Below are 21,715 nucleotides of genomic sequence, written 5' to 3' on the forward strand. Positions count from 1 at the left end.
AGCCTGTGCCGTCTGGTTCCCCGCCACACGGGGGCGCTCCGAGCGAGGGGTACCTCCACGCTTCAGGGCAGAGCATCCCACCCCGGGTTTGCCTTGGACGTTCCTGCCCAGGTGGGCTCGGCTCTGGGCATGAGTCGCCCCTGCCCTCAGCCCCCAGCATGCCTGAGCTTCCACGTTGCCCTTTTCTTCCCCCAGGAAGCCCTTCCTCATCCTTCAAGGCCCAAGTTCTTCTTTTTCCTCTTTTTTTTTTTTTTTTGTTTGTTTGGGGCCACAGCCGGCGGTGCTCAGGGCTTCCTCCTGGCTCTGCACTCAGGGATCCCTCCTGGCGGGGTCGGGGAGCCTTTTATTTGGGGGAGGCCACATCTGTCTAAGCTCAGGGAGACCCTAGTGGGTGCCGGGGTTGGAACCCACCCAGGTCAGCCACGTGCAAGACAGACGCCCTCCCCGCTGTACTATGGCTCCAGCCCGTGTCACCTTTTGTTCCGGGGGTCACTGACTTGGCACCGGGAAAGTTGGGCGCTGTGTCCTGAGAGTGGGTGGTGGGGTTGTGAGTCTTGCAGAAAAGGGGGCTCCTCGCCTGCACCTCCCCGGAGCAACCTCTAGAGGGCAGTCTCGTACCACCAGCGGCTCCCCGAGCTTCTGCCTAGGAGCCTTGACTTCCCCTAGGCGGCTGGGAGAAGACCTGACACGGGTGGATGGACAGCTGGGTGGGTGGATAGACGGGATGGACTTGGTGGACAGATGGGCTCTGGAATGAGTGAAGTCCGGGGCCCCTGAGTCCACTGAAGCTGGTCTAAGCGCCAGAGATGTGGCTGGCCTATTACTCAAACTCAGGCTTATGTCTAGGGAAGGGTGGTCGAACAGTAAAAAGCTCTCCATTGCAGAATGAAAACGGTGTATGGACATCCAAATGGCTACGAACCAAAATGCGAATCAGCTGCAAATCCGCTTGCATGCAGGAAGTCACCTCTCCGGTGTCCTGTGAATGCATCTTGTGATTCTGACACCAGGTGGACACTCCTAACACCTGGTGCCTCCCTCTGAAATGGCTCTGGGAGAGAGTCAGCGGAATGGGGTGGAAAGCGGAACCCTAGACGCCCGGCCGGAGGGCCTGGCACGCTGTGCCTGAGTTCGGCGCCTATGCAGAGGCTGCAGGTTTACACCTTTCCTCTGAGGGTGCCCTGCTGAGCTGTAGCTCCCTGCAGTGATCTGGGAACCAGGGCGTGCTGGGGACTGAACCACAACTGAACTCCTGCAGCGTTCAGCCCACTGAACGCCGTTGACTTGGAACTATCCCCAAGCAAAAGTCGTACGGTTTTATTGAAATACTTTATTTGAAGCACAGTGATGTACAAAACTCCTAATGACAGGATTTTACGCCTACAGTGTGCCAACACCACACAGACCACCAGCGTCTGCTCCCCTCCAACCAAGTCTTTTAAAAAAGTTTTTTTGTGGCCAGAGTGATAGTACAGCAGGTAGGGCATTTGCCTTCCATGCAGCCGACCTGGGTTCAATCCCTGGCATTCCCGTATGGTCCCCCAAGCATGGCCAGGAATAATTCCTGAGTGCAGAGCCAGGAGTAATCCCTGAGCATCGCTGGGTGTGACCCAAAAAGAAAAAAGATTGTTTTGTGTCACACCTGGTGGTACTCAGGGCTTACTCCTGGTTCTGTGCTCAGGGATCACTCCTGCCGGTGCTTAGGGGACCACAGAGGCTGTAGGCAACTGAACACGTGTTGGCCAAGTGCAAGACAAGCACCCTGCTTGCTGTATTATCTCTCCGTTCCCTTTTAAAAGTACCTCCTGGTAGAGGCTGGAGAGATGGCGCTTGCCTTGCACACAGCCAACTTGGGTTCAATTTCCATCACCCCATATTGCCCCTAAGCCCCACCAGGAGTGCAGAGCCAGGAGTAAGCCCTGTGCACCACTGGATGTGGCCAAAAACACAAAAATAAATAAATATTTAGAAAAAAACTTTCTAAAGATGCATATTCTGCTCAAGCCCATGCTGCTTACACCCACGTGCCCGAGCACATGTGGCATCCGCATCTCCCCTATTTTTTTTTTTTTGGCTTTTTGGGTCACACCCAGCGATGCTCAGGGGTTACTCCTGGCTTTTGCACTCAGGAATTACTCCTGGCAGTGCTTGGAGGACCATATGGAAGCCGGGGATTGAACCCGGGTCTGCCGCATGCAAGGCAAACGCCCTACCCGCTGTGCTATCGCTCCGGCCCCCCACATCTCCCCTCTTGAGATATGTACTTTCATGCTTCCATATCTAATGATGGGGTGTGTGTAGAGACTTTTTCAGCACTTAGAGAAGCCCACATTCTCTCTTGAGCATGTTACTTTTTCTCACTTCCTCTTCTTCCTCCCCCTTTCTAAAAACCTCCAAAAAACCTCCAAATAAAATCTGAAAAAGAAAAAAAAAGTACCCCTTGGTCGTGATGTTGCGGGGGGGATACAAGGAGAAAAGTCTGAGAGCACAGACTTCCCGCATTAGACCCTGGGTTCCAACCCCAGCACCCAAGAAAAGGAAGGAAGGGAGGGATGGGGGAAGTAAGTTCATTTTTTTTTTTCTATTTGGGTCACACCCAGTGATGCTCAGGGGTTACTCCTGGCTCTGCACTCAGGAATTATTCCTAGCAGTGCTCAGGGTACCATATGGGATGCCGGGGATTGAACTTGAGTCACCACATGCAAGGCAAATGCCCTATCCATTATACTATCGCTCCAGCCCCAGTAAGTTCATTGTTTTTTTTTTTTTTTTATCATACCTGGTGATGCACAGGGGTTACTCCTGGCTCTGCACTCAGTAATCATCCCTGGTGGTGCTCAGGGGACCATATGGGATACTGGGAATTGAACTCGGGTTGGCTGCATGCAAGGCAAACGCCCTACCTGCTGTGTTATTGCTCCAGCCCCAGTAAGTTCATTCTTGACCCTCCCTAAATCTCTCCACTGTTCCACATTAACCCTGGTGGTCCCGGACCCTGGGACCCTCACAGCGTCATATTCTCAGGCCCTCACATTGACCAGGTTGTCACCCAAAGTGGCCCCAGGAGCCTCCTGAGCACTGCTTGGGGGCCCCCCAGGGGATATGTATTGGGTGTGGTAGATATACAATGCTATGTATGGATTGATAAAGCCAGAGTTCAATCTGTGGTCTGAAGTGGGGTAGCAGAACCCCCAGACTCCCCGCCAGAGGGCCCAGGGCACGGCTCCTGACTCAGCCCTGAGGCAGCGATGCGGTGGGGACCCTGCTCTGCCCTCTTGTATTGAGCTGAGTAGACGGACCAGACAGGTACAAGTCCCGAGACGTGCATTTGGAAAACGCCTTTTCCAGATGATGTGGGGGGCGAAAGCCCGGCTCTGGCTCACAATTCCTTGTGACTTTGCAGTGAGAGATTTGTACTGGGGCTGGAGCAATAGCACAGCGGGTAGGGCATTTCCCTTGCACGCGGCCGACCCGGGTTCGATTCCCAGCATCCCATATGGTCCCCTGAGCACCACCAGGGGTAATTCCTGAGTGCAGAGAGATTTGTACTTTTTTTTTTCTTTCCCTCTCTTTCCGTCCTCCCTTTTTTCAGTTTTGGGCCACTCCTGGCAGTGCTCAGGGATCACTCCTGGTCGTGCTCAGGGGAGCCTATAAGGTGCTAGGGATCATAGCTGGGCTGGCTGTACTCGAGGTTCGTCCATCCCTGCCTACTCTGAGTCATTGTTCAAAGGTGGCACATCCCCGGGTTGCTACAGATGGCGGAAGCCCCGGCGTGGACCTTCCAGCAGAAGAGTGTTTGGACCCCAGGCAGAAGGGATCATTCATTACACAGCACAGAGGGGTGGCTGGGGCCAGAGTGTCAGCGGAAGATGAGGTCGGGATCCTAGAATTCAGCACATGGCAACAGCTCATCTTTTTTTATTTTTTCAAACCCAGGACCTCTGAGCCACACCCCAGGCCTCCCAAACCCCCCAGGCCCCTGTGACCCATGACTAGAAAGACCTCCAAGAGTGGGAGGATTATGGGCTTAGGCAAGGGCAGAGGGTTTCAGGAGAAGTGGGTAGAGAAGGTGCTTGTACCCTGGGAGCTGAGGCGGGCGTGGGGGGGGGCCTCTGGGTAGGCGGTAGAGACCAGGGAAGATCTGAGGTGTTAGGGTAGAGCTCAATATTGGGGAGCAGGTGTGGGAGATCACAGAGATAAAGTGGGGGGGCCTTGGGAGAATTGCCGGGTGTTGGGTCTTGGGGGCTGGGGGGAGAAGGAGCAAGAGCTCAGGCCCATAGCTTCTGATCTCACTGCCCCTCCACCCTGCTCAGGTATTCCTGGACTCTCCTTGAAAGCTCACTTCTTTTGGGGGGTTGGGGGATAGGCCACATGCCGTGGTACTCAGGGCTTACTCCTGGCTCTGTGCTCAGGGACCCCTCCTGGCAGGGTCGCCTGTATGGGCTGCTGGGGATTGAACCTAGGTCGGCCACGTGCAAGGCGAGTGCCTTCCCCACTGCACCGTCTCTTCAGTCCCTTGAAGACTTCTTCTTGAAGGGCTTCCAGGCTGTTACCCCTCCCCTGGCTTCTCCTTTCTTGGATGGCCTCTGGCCCTCTCAGCCAAAGTTGTTGACAGCTCGAAATTGCAGGGTCTGTCTTCTGCTCCCCCTTGCTCCTTCCCCAGCCTGCATCTGTTCTCCCGCCTTGGCTCCCTTTGTCGTCATGATGTACAGCCGAGGCCCAGTTCTTTGCAGGAACAATCACCCACGAGCATGTTATTTCTGCAGGTTCCTCTAATTGCCAGGCTTAACCCCAGAACCCTCTGCTCAGGTGTCACAGTACCTGCGAATGACCTAAAGTACTGAAAATCAATGGTAAGGCAATTTTAAAAAATAACCCAAATTAGTGTCCTTGCCTTACTCTCCAGACCCGGTGTCACCCCCAAACCCAAAGAGCATGCCCCTATCCAATACCTCCTGGTACTGAGAATGTTGAGAGGAGCCCAACCGTGGGTGCTACGGGTGACGAGTGTCCTAAGACACATAGGAGCATTGCAATCCGACACGAGGTGGCATCATGCCCACGGAGGCAGCAACTGGAGTGGTTCCACGAGACAAGGAATGCCAAGAGCCACCAAAAGAACAAACTGTCCCGGCATGGCCGGGAGGAGCCAGGAGGAGCTGAGCCCTGCCCTGCTGGCCTCTCTGCCTTCTCAGAGCCTGTGGGCAGAACAGGACTCGCTGGCTTTCTACTGCCCAGAGGTGCCTGCTCAGGGCCAAAGTGAGGTTATTGCAGGTAGGGCGCTTGTACCCGCTGTACAAGCTCCTCAGCCTCATGACAGACCCTGATTAATGGTCCTGCAGGCAGGAGATTTATTTATTTGGTGCGATAGCACAGCAGGGAAGGTGTTTGCCTTGCACATGGCCGACCCGGTTCGATTCTTCTGTCCCTCTTGGAGAGCCCGGCAAGCTACCGAGAGTATCCCACCCGCACGGCAGAGCCTGGCAAGCTCCCCATGGCGTATTCGATATGCAAAAACAGTAACAACAAGTCTCACAATGGAGACCTTACTGGTGCCCGCTCAAGCAAATTGAGCAATGGGATGGCAGTGACAGTGACAGTGACCCTTACACAGGGGTGTGTGGAGGTGCTGGTCTCTTCTCCGTGTGAGATCAGGAAGCTCCTGAACCCTGAGGTGCTCTTCCCTGAGCACTGGGAGTTTCCCAGGTTGGGGGAGTGAGAATGTGTCCATCTTTGTAGATCACTTGAAGAATGAATTTATTTTTCAAAAATCCTCACTGTCTCTCCTAGTTCCGCACAGCTCAATAAAACGCTAACCGAGTATACAGCAGATTCTGTCCCCTGGGTGGGGAGACATGTTCCCCTTCCCACAGACAGACCGTCACTCTATTCAGGGAGCGGGCTGGGTCCCTGAACAGGGTGACCTGTGACGTGCGGGCCAGTGGCTCTCCCACCCCTTGCTTTATTGGGTCCATTCATCTCCACAGGATGCATATCCCAGAGACCATGGGGGCTGCCATTCCCGTCACGAGGGGCTCCAGGGAGAGAAAGAGGGGGGGAACCCAACCCTGTCCCAGCAGTGGCTGTGTTCACAGGGGTCTGTGACTCAGAGGAGGCTGGGCTGTGCTCTGCACCTGCGCCTCACATCCTCCTACTGTTTGTCTCGACTCCCTGCCCTGTCCTTTTATGGTTGGGGGCCATGTGGAGATGATGAGTGAGTGTGTTGTGTGTGTGTGAGTGTGTGTGTTAGGGGGGTGTTGCCGAGGTGCTTGCCCTGGGTTTTCACATCAAGGCACGGGGCTCCCACACCACACCCGGTGATGCTCACGGCTCTGTATGCCTTTGTGTGCGGCGCTGGCCAGGGCCCACTCTCTTAGCTGGGAAACACACGTTGGGGTTGTGGTGCTGCTGGCCGGGAGTGAATGTGCTGCTCACACACGTGCTGGCTGGGGTCAGACCCACGGCACAGCAGGCAGCAGCAGAGGTGCCAAGCCAGACAGTGGAGCCTGTGGCACCACAGGGCTTGGAACTCTGTGACCAGGTGTATGCAAGGCAGGTGCTCTGAACCCTTGCACTATTCCTCTGGGTCTTAATAGGATTACCAACTTCCTCCCCCCTAAAAAATCAAAATAAATAAGGAAGGGAAGCAGAGAGTCTGCCTTGCAAACTGCTGACCTGGATTTGATCCCTGGCACTTGCTATGATTTCCCAGCCTGCCCTCGGTGATCCCTGAGCACAGAGCCAGGAGTAAGCCCTGGGCACTGCTGAGTGTGACCTAAAAAATAAACTGAAAGAGACCAATAAGTTTCTGGGTCTTGTTTGTGTGCCACATCTGATGGTGTCGGGGGCGACTCTAGACTCTGTGGTGCCAGGAATCAAACCTGGGGCTCCTACATGCAGAGCATGCACTCAGCCCTCTGAGTTACTCTCCTGGCTGATGAATTGTATTTTAAGTTTTTTTTTTTTCTCAAGCCCCGCCCCCGTATTTTAAGGTTTTTTTTGTTTTGTTTTGTTTTGTTTTTGGGTCACACCCGGCGATGCACAGGGGTTACTCCTGGCTCTTCACTCAGGAATTACCCCTGGCGGTGCTCAGGGGACCATATGGGATGCTGGGATTAGAACCCAGGTCGGCCGCGTGCAAGGCAAATGCCCTACCCGCTGTGCTATCGCTCCAGCCCCTTAAGTTTTTTATAGTACAGAGGTTAAGGCACTTGCCTTGCATGTGGCTGACTTTGGATTGGTCCCCAAGCACTGCCTAGAGTAGCCCCTGAGCACATATATATGTGTGTGTGTGTGTGTGCGCGCGCGTATGTTTTTAGGACTGGGACGATAGCACAGCAGGTAGGGTGTTTGCCTTGAACTCGGCCAACCTGGGTTTGATTCCTCCATCCCTCTCGGAGAGCCCGGCAAGCTACCCGTGGCATATTCGATATGCCAAGAACAGTAACAAGTCTCACAGTAGAGATGTTACTACACTCGAGCAAATCTATGAGCAACGGGATGACAGTGACAGTGATACACTATGTTTTTGAGATATCTCATATTAACTGTGTAATTCAATGTTTTTTTAATATGTTCACAATTGTATAACCACAATAAATTTCAGAACATTTTATTTAACCCATCAAGTACATATCTTTTACCAGTTTCTCCCAACCCCAGCCCTGAGAAGATAGCATTTTTAATTTTTTTATATTTTTTTGCTTTTTTGGGTCACACTTGGCGATGAACAGGGGTCACTCCTGGCTCTGCACTCAGGAATTACCCCTTGCGGTGCTCAGGGGACCATATGGGATGCTGGGAATCGAACCCAGGTCGGCTGCGTGCAAGGCAAAAGCCCTACCCGCTGTGCTATCGCTCCAGCCCGACTTAATTTTTTTGCTGTAGATTTGCCTATTCTAGATATTTCATAAAAATGGCATCATACCTACAATGGGGCCTTTGGCATTGGAACTGGATTCTTAGCAAATTTTTAAGGTTCACCCACATTTGTACTTTATTTCATTTTATTGCTAACCAACATCCTGTTATGTGGATATACCATATTTTATTTACCCATTCAATTTCTGATGATTTCACTTTTAGACCATTTCTCCATATGTCAACTTACTTCTCTCTAAAGTGGAAGTTAATAGCAACCGCTTCTGATTACCGAAAATACACACGGCCTATCTGAAATCCAGCCTGAGCGTGCACACGGAGGAAGACATGATTTTCTTATTTGTTCTCGATAACGAAGGAGAGCGGGGGCCAGTGTGAACTCCCCGAGCTGCAGCCCTATTGTTGGCTATATGAGGGAATTAGGCGACTGTTTCTCTGGGCTTAACCTCTATGTAGAATTCGTTTTGCTTTTTTCCTAGGTAATGGACTGCATCTCATCAACATTTGTTGCTAGGAGACCAGGTTCGAGGATGTTTAGCTCGGCACAATCCACTGCCACAGCAGAAAATCACTCCAATCAGAGAACGCTCTTTAAATGCCCAGGCAGTGTCATTTCATTTCAGCTTTCTGCTTGTTTTTGTTTGGGGGCCACACACAGCGATGCTCAGGGCTTACTCCTGGCTCTGCACTTAGAAATCACTCTTGGCAGTGCTCAGGGGATTGAACCCGAGTTAGTCACGTGCAATCCAAGCATCCAACCCACTTACTATCCATCCTTTCTCTCACTTCACTTTTTTTTTTTTAGCAAGACCAAAAGGAAAGCTTTATTAAAGCTACAGGTGTGTTCAGAGTCCTCGATTTACCAATATCTTGCCAACTCCTGAGCCTCTGGGATTTGAGGTTAGTTGTCCTTCGACACCTTTACACACCCCTGCCAGGGTGGCTGTCCCCGACTGTTTAGTCAGCAAGAGCGGCAGGGGAAAGCCCAAACACTCTGATATTAGTCAGAGATGGTCAGGAAGGAAGACCTGTCAGAAGGATGCAGAGCCTAAAGTCCCATTTAGATAGCAATCCTATAGCTTCTTGCTTACATTTGCAGGTATCGCCCAGCCGTAAAACGTGCGGACGCAAGGGTTAGGGAGGGGAGAGGTCAGACCAGGGGTGGGTTATGGAAGAAGGATGGCTTCCTTTACCCCCAGAAGCCGCCTGCAGCATCACTTCCCCTTAGAGCCCTGCTAAGAGCAGCTGGGGATAATGAACAGTGGTTAAAGATGCTTTGTTTTACATCCAGCAAAAAGGATCATTAGCACCTCAACTGTTATTTCTTAAATTTTTTTTTACCAAGTGAGCGGAAGGGCTCCTGCTGCTGTTGATAATCACGATAACCCTCGGGGTAGTCGGGGCAAAGGGGCAGGTAATTCACCAGAAAATGGGATTCATTGAGCTGGATTATGTGCACCACTGCGCCTCTGTATTCAGGGGCTTAATTAAGAGCTGACGAGTACAGAATAAATGAAGCCGCAGTCCTGCGTTGCGACGATTTGGAGAGCCACGGGCATTTTTCAGTGAGAGAGGGTATCTTCCAGAAATGGTGTCTGTGGTGCCATCTTCCCACTCTATTTCTATTAAAGAACTGGTCTTTAAAAAAAATTTTTTTTTTAATCCTAGATACCATGATTTATAATACCGTTAAGGACAGGGTTTGCATTGGTCATTAAGTGACATCTGATCTTTTTTTTTTTTTTTTTTTTTTTTTTGCTTTTTGGGTCACACCCGGCAATGCTCAGGGGTCACTCCTGGCTCTGCACTCAGGAACCACCCCTGGCCGTGCTCAGGGGACCATATGGGATGCTGGGAATCGAACCCTGGTCAGCCACGTGCAAGGCAAACACCCTACCCGCTGTGCTATCGCTCCAGCCCCCAAGTGACATCTGATCTTTGGTGTGGGCTGGCGGTGCTCAGGGCTCACTCCTGGCAGGGCTGAAGGGACCATCTATGGTGCTGGGGATAGAGCCCGGGCCTTGTAAGGAAAGTGCCTTACCTGCTGTTCTGTCTCCTGGGCCTAACATACAGATTCTTTGTTCTGTTTTATTTTGCGGTCACATCTGGCAGTGCTTAGCTGCTGCACCCAGCTCTGTGCTTGGGCAACTATGCACTGCCAGGGATTGAAATCAGGGCTAGAGGCATGCGAGAAAAGTGCCTTAACCCTTGGACTTAGGGGCTAGTCCTGGCTCTGTGCTCAGGAGTGACCCCCAACAGTGCTCAGGGGATCATACCTGGTGCTGGAGATTCAAACGGGTGTTGGCTGTGTTGTGAGACAAATGTCTTCCAGCCCATGATATCTTCCTGAAATGGTGGTGATGAGGAGTGATACAGTCTCATTTTCATCAACGGAGAAACAGCAAAAAACCACGACTTACACGAAGTCCGCACCTGACCACACTGGGGAAAGCCCGGAAGGACAGAACTACAGCTGGCTCAGCTTTGGCTATGGTTTCAAGTCTCATATTCACGTTTCTGTAAATGTCTAGGGCCATTTAGTCCCTTGGGGCTGGGGCTGGGGGTGGTGGAGAAAACAAAAATTGCTTTCTTAGAGTTCTATAGACAAATCTCCCCGAATAAAAGGAATGAAAGAGGGTACCAAAATTCATACTGCCACCTTTTAAAAAAGAAAGTGGGTAAAGGGGCTAGGGAGATTCTCAGAGAGGTGGCACGCATGCACTGCCTGTGTGAGGGCCAGAGGGCACTGAGCTGGAGCCTTGCCCTACTACCTTCAGCACCCAGGCCTCGGCACCCCCCGGTCCACGCCTCGGCAGCCCGAGCACCGGGGCTACCAGGCCAGTATCTGCAGGTCTGCCCTTGGGCGCCCAGGCACTGATGGAGAAATCCTCACAGAAAAACAAAATAAGAAGTATTTGAAAGGGGAAGGAAGCTTAGTAGTAGAGCACATGGATCTCATGTAAAGCCCTGGGTTTGAACCCACCTGAATGTGAGCGCGTGCGCGCGCACACACACACACACACACACACACACACACACACACACACACAGACGGAATGTTAAAGCAAAAAAATCAGGATTATAGATTTGCCAAAATAAGTACTCTGAGAGGCCAGAGAGGCAGTACAGTGGGTGTTTGTCCTGCATGCGGCTGACCCTGAAATCCCATATGGCCCCCTGAGCCCTGTGGGGAGTGATTCCTGGGCACAGAGCCAGGAGCAAGCTCTGAGCACTGCCGAGTGTGGCCCCCAAATCAAGAAAAAAACAAAAAAGGTAAAAAAGTCCCAAGTACTCTGTCACCAACCCCTTACCATGAGACAATTTCCCAGGACACTTTTAAGTTAAGATTGGTAAAGAGATCAGTGATATGGGGGAGGGAGGGTTCCTCAATGCCGGGAATTGAAGAATTTAATTATTTTTATTTATTTATTTATTTATTTATTTATTTAGGCTTTTTGGGTCACACCGGTGATGCCCAGGGGTTACTCTTGGCTCTGCACTCGGGAATTACTCCTGGTATTGCTCAGGGGACCATATGGGATGCCGGGTATCGAATCTGGGTCAGCCACGTGCAAGGCAAATCCCAACCCCCTGTGCTATGTCTCTGGTTCCCACCTGGAATCTTTTAGATTGCATCTTCCCCATAAGTTAAAAAGTAAAAGACCATAAACTCAAGGTTTTATTTTTTTTTAAATAACAAAGTCCCTCAAATAGAAGACTAGTTTATTTTTAGTATTAAAGCAATTAACAATAATTTTCATTATTCAGGCTTATCCACAGTCAAAATTCACCTGCTGGAAAAGCTGCAAACTCATAGTTCCTAACAACTTTTAACAATTTAAGCAAGGACAGCGATAAAAGTTATGTGCATAGGAAAATGCCAGAAGAGGCATCTAGTAACAAAGAAGGCTTTCTGTGATTGAAGTACTATTTCCTGTCCACGACAGAAATAAGATGCTCTGTGAAGACCCGAGAAATCAATACGAGAAACCTTTGGTATCCAATGGGATGCCAGAATTCTGTTGCGTTACTTTTGGCTTAGCTAAGGCAATCAGTTGAAGGAAGGCGCCATAGGAGGAGGAGGAAGAGGAACTTCTAAAGCTCTGGTTAGCCCTAGGGTTAGGGGTGAGAACTGAGCACGAGGCCGGACTGTGACAGGGGACACTTTAAAACCAATCTCGAAACCACTCAGATGGGTTATGAATAGCCAGGTCCTTTCCATTCCAGGGACCAGCAGACTTCTGGGTCTACTGGCATGAGACCAACCATTGGTGAGAGCGGACATAGCTCGGCTAGGTGATCAAGGAGTAGAAGCCTACCGCCGGGAAGTAACTGGGTGGAAGTTACATCCTCAAGCACTCCCACAGGACGGCAGTCACAGCCCTCCCGCTTTAGATCACGGATGTGACTTCACCTTTCACAGATGGAGTGGGTGCAGCCCATCCCTAATCATTTCAGGTGACACACGCTATCTTGGGCCATAACCCAGAGTAGAAGTGAAAGGTTCTCCTCTAGGAATCTTTGTACAAGAGACATCCAAGACACTTAGAGTGAGTGGCAGAACACATGGTCTTCGAAGACCTGCTGCTCTTTCACTGAGAAGATCTTGTTACAAACTGGACAATTCAAGCAAAGGTTCTGCAGTTGCTGCTGCTCCAGGGCATGGTCAAAAAACTCCTCCGCAGCATCGGGTTTGCACACATTGCATTTCTTGGAGAGATGGGAGGAAGAGTGGAGATCAGTACACATGGAAGTTACATGGGACAAGGACCATGTTGCGTTATTCTCTACAGTTAGATTCCCTCAGGACTTAATTTCTGCTTTGCTTTTGTGTCTGCATCATACCTGGCAGTGCTCAGGGCATGCTCCTGGCGCTGTGCCCAGGGATCACTCCTGGGCTCAGCGGACCATAAGGGATGCTGAGAATCGAATCTGAGTTGGTCACATGCAAGGTAAATGCCTTACTCCATGTCCTATCTCTCCAGTCCATTAATTTCTGTTCTGTTTGGGGCCATACCCATCAGTGCCTTGTGCCTACTCCCAACTCAGTGCTCAGGGAGTCGCTCTCGGAATAAGACAACACTGCGCCAGGAACTGAACCCAAGCTTCCTGCAGGCCAAGCATGTGTCCTAGGCCTTTAAGACATCGCCCTGGCCCTACATTCTCAGTGTTAAGGGGACTACCTGATGAGGGTAAAGGAAACGCCAGGCATGGCCTGTGCAGCTAGCCAGCCCACAGCTCCACCCCGAGACAAAGGAACAGAATACTGGGGGACGGAGGGGGTGCTCCTCTCCCACGCCACAGACCGGCTCGGCTCTGGGCTCTGAGCACTGCCCCAGCTAACTCGAAGCAGGAGGGAAACTATCTCCATAGCTGGCTCTGGGCAGTCTCATGATCACTTACCAAGCCGGGGTCAGAACTTTCCTGGATGCCTGCAGGGAATTAAAAAGATTTCATTTTAAAAATAGCATCTCTACGTTGCAATTATGCTCGAGCAGATGTGATTGGGGGCCGGGGGGACGCCCAGCGGTGCTCAGGGGCTACTCAGGTCTTGTGCTCAGGGGTCATTACTGGCAGTGCTCAGGGGACCACATGGAACCTGGGATCAACCCCAGATGGCCGATATGGAAAACATACACTCAGTCCCTGGAACTATCTCTCTCGCCCTCCACCTGTGATTCTTTATCTCCCAGATATTCTATTTATCAACTGCTGATAGAGGCTGGGTTGGGGTCAATGATAAAGCAACAATAATAAAAATTAAATAGTATTTTCAAAGGCCATATGTTTGTTATACTATCGGAAAAAAAAAACCAACAAACCTATTCTCAGTGTGGAGGCAATGAGATTTTTAACAAAAACAGCAATTTTAAAGGAGGTTAAGTGATAAACAAGGTATCTTTTTAGTATAGTATTGCAAAAAAAAAAGTATTTCCACAGTCCCTAAAAAAAGGGGGGGGCAAAGAAAAGTGTCTGCCCTATATAAAAGCAGGTTGGAAGGTGACTGGGGTATGCTGGTGAAGGGATGGGTGTTGAAACACTATATGACTGAAAATCATCAATAAGTTCATAATGGTATATCTCACAGTGATTCAATAAAAAAATTTAAAAAAGCAGTACAAAGTAACAAGGAATGTAAATCAAATCGTTCAACAAAGGAAACCATCTGAGACTTCTGTGGTGTTGCCAGAGATGAAACAAGGGGACATATAAGGCCTGGACTCTCCCAGCTGAGCCACATCCTGACCCTTGAGAGTTGATTTTTAGACTGAATTTATGCAGGTAGTTATTACAAATCATTTTTGTTTGGTTTTGGCCCAGCCTTGGCTGTTGCTACCTTGTGCTGGGGTGCTCCAGGTAATGTGGTGCCAGGTATCAAACCTGATGCTCCCGCATGCAGAGCACGTGCTCTGCCTCTCCAGTGACCTCTCTGGACCCCAAATATTTTTACTTTTTTTAATTAAAAAAGTTGGAGGGGATATTTTGGGCTACAACTGGCGATGCACAGGGGTTACTCCTGGATCATGCACTCAGGAATCACTCCTGGCAGCGCTCAGGGGACCATATGGGATGCTGGGATTCGAACCAGGGTCAGCCACGTACAAAGGCAAATGCCCTACCCACTGTGCTATCACTCCAGTCCCCCAAAATAATATACTTTTTAAAAAATTTATTTGGTTTTTTGAGTTACATGTAGCTGTGCTCTGAGCTTACTCCAGGCTGTGCTCAGCCATCACCACTGGTGGGCTCAGGGGACCATATGGGATGCTGGGGATTGAACCTGGGTCAACCCCATGCAAGGCAAACACTCTACCTGCTGTACTATTGCATGGGCCCCTCAAAATAACGTTTTTAAAGAAAAAATAAACTTTTACCTTTGCCTGTTGCGAAGATCTGATTGTCCTGGGAGAACATGACTGATTTAAATTGTTCCTCCCCAAGCAAACAAGGTCCAATCGTTTTTGGAGACAAAGGAAAAAGCCCACTGCTGGCGAGGACATGGGGCCCCAGACCTCTGATTTTCACGCCCATGCTTGTCCTCCAAACCACCCAAGGGTCTCTATGGTGCACCCTCCTGCTCCCCTTGGTCAGCGGGGCGGGGTAGGGGCCCCATGGTAACTGCCCGGTCCAAGGCGGCACCCCCGCCCCTTTTGTGCTTCTCTCTCTAAACCTTAATTAGCTTCCTCAGCTTTGTATGTGTATATCTTCTACACGGAGACATTTCTCTGATTTATATATTTGGAATATAGCCACGGGACTCAATTTGTGTCTGCTGCCTCTGGGCGAATGATCTGATTTGCGTCTTCTAGATTCAGATTTATTTCTCAATTAACACTTCTCGCCTGGCAATCTTTCTATTAGGTACTCAGCTTCTGCCCAGCAAGTCTTAACAACGAGACCCGTCTTAATTAGCATCTCAGGCAAAAAAAAAAATTTAGTGGGGCAAAGGGAGTCAGGCTGGACGCTTCCAGCTTGAAGAGTAATGGGGTCTTACCGGAATATGGGTTCCCAAAGGCAAGTCCTAAGTTCTGTTCCGCACTTAGAGACTCACAATCCAGACCCATGTAACTCAACAATCTGTGGTTCTCCCTCTTCAGCAGCTGAGGACAGAGCAATACAGAGAAACGCTGAAACTCAACAAGAATGATGAGCAATGCGTTTGGGTGGTTCTCAATCAACAGTGAGATGGGGACGAAGCCCTACAAACAAGAAAGCATCCTACGAAAGGGGAGCAACAGGAGCTGGAGAGACGGCGTAGGGGGCAAGGCCTGGGCCACCTCTCGGAGCTGGAGGTCTCTGAGCACCCCAGGGCCTGAGCGGCACCACATCCTCACGCCCCTGCACTGAGCTGTGGCCTGGCTGGAGAATGGCCAGCTGGGGAGAAGCTGTGCTATCTCTTGGGCTCTGATGCATGCACATCTCTGAGAGCAGAATGCTTCTATGTTTCCTTACACAGTGTGACGATTATTCCGGTACAGTCCTTTCTTCATGTTTTCACCAGAGACTGAGCGGGAACCAGGGAAGGAGGGAAGGAGAGACCGAGAAAGGAAGAGAAGAGCTACAAGGGGGATAGGCAATATTGACAGTTCTCTGACAGTTCTTTGAAAAGAGCCAGGGAGATGCTCAAAAAGCTGGAACTCATGGGGACTGGAAGACTAGTACAGCGGGCAGGGAACTGGTCTTGCATGCGGCCGACCTAGGTTCAATTCCAGGCAATCCGTAGGGCCCTGAGCCACAGCAGAAGTGATCTCTGAGCACAGCTGGGTGGAGCCCCTGCCCTCTCAAACGAGACAAGGAGAAGAGAAATGGCACATACTTTGTGTATTGGAAGCCCTAGTTTGAGAATCCTGCTTCACGGCTCAAAAACAACAGAGAGGGGCTGGAGCGATAGCACAGCGGGTAGGGCATCTGCCTTGCACGCGGCCAACTCGGGTTCGATTCCAAGCATCCCACATGGTCCCCTGAGCACCATCAGGAGTTATTTCTGAGTGCAGAGCCAGGAGTTAACCCCTGTACATCGTCAGGTGTGACCCAAAAAGCAAAAAACAAACAAACAAAACAACAGAGAAAGAGTTTAAAGTCCTTTCTTTCTTTGTGGCCACGCTGGGTGGTGCCCTACTCCTGGGTATACTTCTGGCTCTTCGTTCACTCCTGGCAGGGCTCAGCGGACCAGATGGGGTTCCAGGAATCAAGGCATATGCAAGGCATCTGCCCTAACTACTGTACTATCGCTCCTGCCCCCCAAAGTTTAAAAGTCTTAGAAAAAAAATGATTAGAGGCTGAGAAAATGGTTCAAAGAGCTGAACACAAACTTTGAATGTGGGAGGCTCAGGTTCAACCCCCAGCACCACATGATCCTCCCAAGTGCCACCAAGGAATACTCCCAAAGTGCTGTCTCAGGAGAAGTCCCCCAGCACTGCCAGAAGTGGCCTCCAAAACAAAATTAAAAGAAAATTAGTGAGCTTCTAATGTTTTAAAAGGAACTTCCTCTAGTTTTAACAAACACTGTTTCCAAATGTCAGATATTTCCTCACCAGTGCAAATTATGGGCTAATATATCAGATTAAGCATGCAAAGCAGGGATTTCTAAGTCCAGGTTCATTCTCTAAATCAAGAGCATGAGAATGAACGTGGTAGGAATAAACCACAGAGATATTCTGCAATACTGAAATACTCTGGCTGAAATAACATGAGCAGTAGAACTGATGGCCCAGCAGCAAAGCCCACAAGGGTGAGAGAAAGCAGAGCTGGGGACACTGCCGTTGATCTAGAGGGAGCGACCAGATGGCAGAGATAGTGACTGACTGTCGGCTGCGGCACGAGGGGCTCCCCAGAGGGGCCACAAGTGCAGTCACACTGCTACCGGCTTCCGTGGTCACGGGGTAACTTGCTTCTGACTCACTGCAGCAAGTAACTATTGGTTGGGTGAAGGACGGAGCAGAGGAAGGAACGTGGGCACAGACGGTCACTCTGCTTCAGGTCTGGCAGCAGAGAAAAGGGAGAGAGTCGTGCAGAAGGGAAGGGTAAGCCTGACAGTGACACGGGCTCTGGCTCCCTGAGATAACATCTGCAGTAGCAACGAAGGGAAAGGCAAAAATAAAAGAAGTTTCAAGTTGACTGATGCCTGCCAAAAAGTTTCAGTTAGACAACAAAGGTAGGGTTTTGTGGTAGATTAGGAAATCAGATGAAGTTTACTCTGTGTAAGGAGCAGTTATCTACCCTCTTGCTTCAGAAAAGACCCTTTCATTACTTAAAAAAAAATTTTTTTTTTTTTTTTTTGCTTTTTGGGTCACACCCGGTGATGCACAGGGTTACTCCTGGCTTATACACTCAGGAATTATCCCTGGTGGTGCTCAGGGGACCATATGGGATGCTGGGAATCGAACCCAAGTCGGCCATGTGCAAGGCAAATGCCCTACCCGCTGTGTTATTGCTCCAGCCCCTCATTACTTTTTAAAATTAAAAAAAATTATTTCCAAAGCGTTGTTTGCAATAATTGATTACATTCAATATTTCAAAACCAGTCCCACCACCACTTAAAATAAAAAAGTTTTTACTTTCAAAGAGTTGTTCACAATAATTGATTATGTTCAATATTTCAATACTTCCCACTACCATTATTTCGAGTTTTCCCACCACCACCCAAGCCGATACTAAATAATTTATTTTGTATTGCTTGTTAATTTTTTGTTTTGTTTTTTGGGTCACACCCAGCAATGCACAGGGGTTACTCCTGGCTTTTCACTCAGGAATTACTCCTGGCGGTGCTTGGGGGACCATATGGGATGCCGGGGATTGAACCCAGGTCGGCCACGTGCAAGGCAAACGCCCTACCCGCTGTGCTATCACTCCGGCCCCGCTTGTTACGATTTTTTTAAATTCTATGGCTCCTTCATTATTGAAAAAAAAATTTATCACCAAATCTCTGGGTCATCCTGGTCCCATCCCACTCAAACCCTGGGGTCTGCTGCTCTCTTTTACACACTTACATCATTTTCTCTTTCCAGTCGTTCTTTTTCTCTCTGCAGAACATCACAAATCATCTGGTTCTCACTTAGTCTTCTTGACAGGTCAAAGTTCTCATCCTGTCAATAATAGTTTTTAAGAAAATTAGGATTAGGGTCACACATTGTAACAGCATCCAGGTAAGGTGAAACAAACCAACTGTAGAGAATCTGGCTTTCTAAAACCGGGGAACCGAGGAGGTGGGGGGAGGGAAGCAGAGCATGGGGGAGGAGGGGGAAGGAGGGAGGGAGGGAGGACAGTGGCTTAGAAAGCTGACTTAAAAAATGCCTGAAGGTCTGAGCTGGCATCAAGATGCTGGTTTCCTTCGGGTTCAGTGGGAAGTGTAAGTGAACAAAGAGATAACCTGGAGTACAAATGAACAAAGAGAGATAAAGACAGGCTGGCTTATAAATTAGGGATAAATGGAGCCTTATTTCATCCCACCCAAGCATGGAGATAATCATCTTTGTCGTCAATAAACACCTCACTCAATGCAGCGTGAAGTACTCCCTCCCGAGGGTGTGAGAACAGCTGGGGGGGGTGACGGGGGGGGGGGGGGGGAGGAGGAGGAGGGATCCCAGCCACAGGAAGCTAGGCTGTCCAGTGTGAGGGGTCCAGTGGGCACTTCAGGGGGTCACTCCTACGGATGCCCCCTCCTGGCAGATTTCTGCACTGCCCAGCTCCTTACCTATATGGGCACATGGTGTAGATCACCGTGACACCTGAGCGAATCCAAGCAGGTGTGTCTACCCTGACCCCCAGACTTTGGACTTTGTTGGTGCCAGCAAAGACCCTCAGGTGTCTGTGCTGTGCTCCCTGGCTAGCTGGAGGGAGGACGGCGGAGTGAGGAGCTGCTCACCGGCAGGGCTGACTGCAGGCTCCTGGCTCGCCAGCCCCACTGACGCCTGCCAGCTTGTCTGGTCCTATGTCACTTCCTCAAAAGGCAGAAATAAGGGGCTGGAGGATGGGTACAGCAAGTAGGGCATTTGCCTTGCTGCTACCCAGGTTCAATCCCCAGTATCCCATATGGTCCCCTGAGCACCGCCAGGAGTAATTCCTGAGTGCAGAGCCAGGAGTAACCTGGCTCTCTGGGTGCAATCGCTGGGTGTGACCCAAAAGCCCAACCCCCCACCCCCCAAAAAAAGGGCAGAAATAAGAGAGGACCAGCTGGATCTCCGCAGAGACCCAGAGACCCAGGCTGGAATGGAGATGCTGTTTCCAGGGACTGGGCCTCACCCTCCATCCCTTCTCTTTGTGGCAGAGAAAGTTATGCTTTAATAGGGGCTCCTGCCCCGGGGCTTGGGCTAAGAACCACCACCACCTTCACAACCCTTGCTTCCTGGGCCCTTATCTCTGTCACCTACCAGTGAGGCAGCCCTGAGCTGCCTGATCTCTCTGTGGAGGCGCTGGCATTCTTTGCACTTCTCTAAGAAATAGGTCTCTAACTCTGTCTGTAAGCGGTTCACCTCTTGCACTAACTGCTCCTCCAATGTTGCTCTCTTGCTCCTAGGCTCCTGAAGTATAAGATACAGAGTCCTCAGAGTTAGGGGCCTTCTGGAGAGGAGGAATAAAGAGTTGCTGTTAGGGAGCTGGGGAGGGAAGCCCTGGGTCTTGAACACCATTCACGCACACCAAAAAAACCCAGACCTTTCCTGAAGAGATTCGAAAACTTTCAAGGGCTAGAAGTTTCTTGACTTTCAGCTGAGGTCACACAGTCAATATGTCATTAGTGGCCAGGAAAACAATGCAAGTGAATAAAGGAGGTGAAAGCAGTGAAAACTGCAGTCAAATGGGGGAAGATGTCTCCCATCTTTGGCTGGGTGTAGCCACTGCTCAGCTCTGGGTATCGCTGTGGGTTGAAATGTGTTGCCAGAGTCTATTTTTTGGTTTGGTTTTTGGGCCACACCTTGCAGTGCTTAGGCCTTACTTACTCCTCCTGGCTTGGCACTCAGGGATCACTCCTGGCGGGGCTCGGGCACCAAAAGGGGATACCAGCAATCAAACCTGGGCTGGCCATGTGCAGGGTAAGTGCCCTACCTGCTGTACTATCTCTCTAGCCCTTGTTTTTTATTTTTTATGACACACCTGGTGGTACCACACCAGGGTTTCCTCCTGGCTCTGGGATTACTTCTAGTGGTTCTTGGATAGGGTTTAAACTTGTCTGTACTATTTCTCTGGCCCACCTCTAATTTTCTAAGAGAAGCTGAATATGCAATTTCTCCCATGGGAAACAGTCCCATTTTAAAGTATGGTAACTAATTTATTTTTAAAAATAAGCCTAACATACATTCTGCTGGTTAAACTTAATTCATAATCAACTTACCAATTTTCAATTGGTTCTACTTTTTATTATACCTGGCTAAACTACATAGCATCCCAGTCCCCCTAGCACTGCCAGGAGTAATTCCTGGGTGCAGAATCAGGTGTAACTCTTGTGCATTGCCAGGTGTGACCTGAAAAGAAAAAGGAGAGGGGGAGGAGAGAGAGAGAGGGGAGAGAGAGAAAAAGAGAGAGAGAGAGAAAGAGAGAGAGAGAGAGAAAGAGAGAGAGAGAGCGCTGACATAGTAGCACAAAAGAAGTGAGTTAGGAAATGACACAGTGGTAATTCAGATTTTGCAGGAACAAATGAAGAAAACTAGAAATGGTAAATAAGACATACTATTGGGCGTGGTCCTTTCTAAAAAAGGATGATGTCATTGTGTGTGGGCTGGAGTGATAGCACAGCAGGTAGGGCGTTTGCCTTGCATGCAGCCAACCTGGGTTCGATTCCTCTATTCCTCTCAGAGAGCCCAGCAAGCTACTGAGAGTATCCTGCCTGCATGGCAGAGCCTGGCAAGCTACCTGTGGTGTATTCGATATGTCAAAAACAGAAACAACAAGTCTCACAATGGAGACGTTACTGGTGCCCGCTTGAGCAAATGGATGAACAACAGGAGGACAGTGCTAAACTACATAGCATTTCATATATAATAGACACTTAATAACTCAATAATAATGGAATGGCTTGTTATTCATTGAAATTGCATATGATATGACCGATTATTTGGCTGGATCTCCTCCAGACACCAGGATTCCTCATGACCGTATGTCAGTTCAAGAAATAGAGTTTCTAGATGCCTGTCTCCACCCACCCTGGAGGGTGCCTCCTGCCCACTGATAATTATCAGAAATTATCAGTCAACTAGGCTTTCATAAGTATATTTCTCTAGTCCAATACTTTATGATAATTTGTTAATTATAACTTTTTTTGAGTACTGTAGTATTTCCCTATCATAGAGCTCAACTTTATAACTGACACCTCACCATGAGAAGGGAGTATTATTCTGAT

General features: G+C 49.7%; 1 protein-coding gene across 1 annotated transcript in view; it reads right to left on the reverse strand.

The window, feature by feature from the left end:
• Positions 1-11,587: 11,587 nt before the first annotated feature.
• CALCOCO2 (calcium binding and coiled-coil domain 2) overlaps positions 11,588-21,715 on the reverse strand; it is a 34,581-nt gene continuing 24,453 nt past the window's right edge. The window contains exons 10-13 of the mRNA XM_055133661.1: positions 18,372-18,467; positions 15,377-15,482; positions 13,285-13,313; positions 11,588-12,591 (exon numbers count right to left, since the gene is read on the reverse strand). Coding sequence (XP_054989636.1) covers positions 12,427-12,591; positions 13,285-13,313; positions 15,377-15,482; positions 18,372-18,467 — 396 coding nt within the window. The 3' untranslated portion in view covers positions 11,588-12,426. The remainder of the gene's footprint in view (positions 12,592-13,284; positions 13,314-15,376; positions 15,483-18,371; positions 18,468-21,715) is intronic.

The sequence above is a fragment of the Sorex araneus genome, chromosome 3 (genome assembly GCF_027595985.1).
Source record: "Sorex araneus isolate mSorAra2 chromosome 3, mSorAra2.pri, whole genome shotgun sequence".
Classification (NCBI taxonomy): Eukaryota; Metazoa; Chordata; class Mammalia; order Eulipotyphla; family Soricidae; genus Sorex; species Sorex araneus.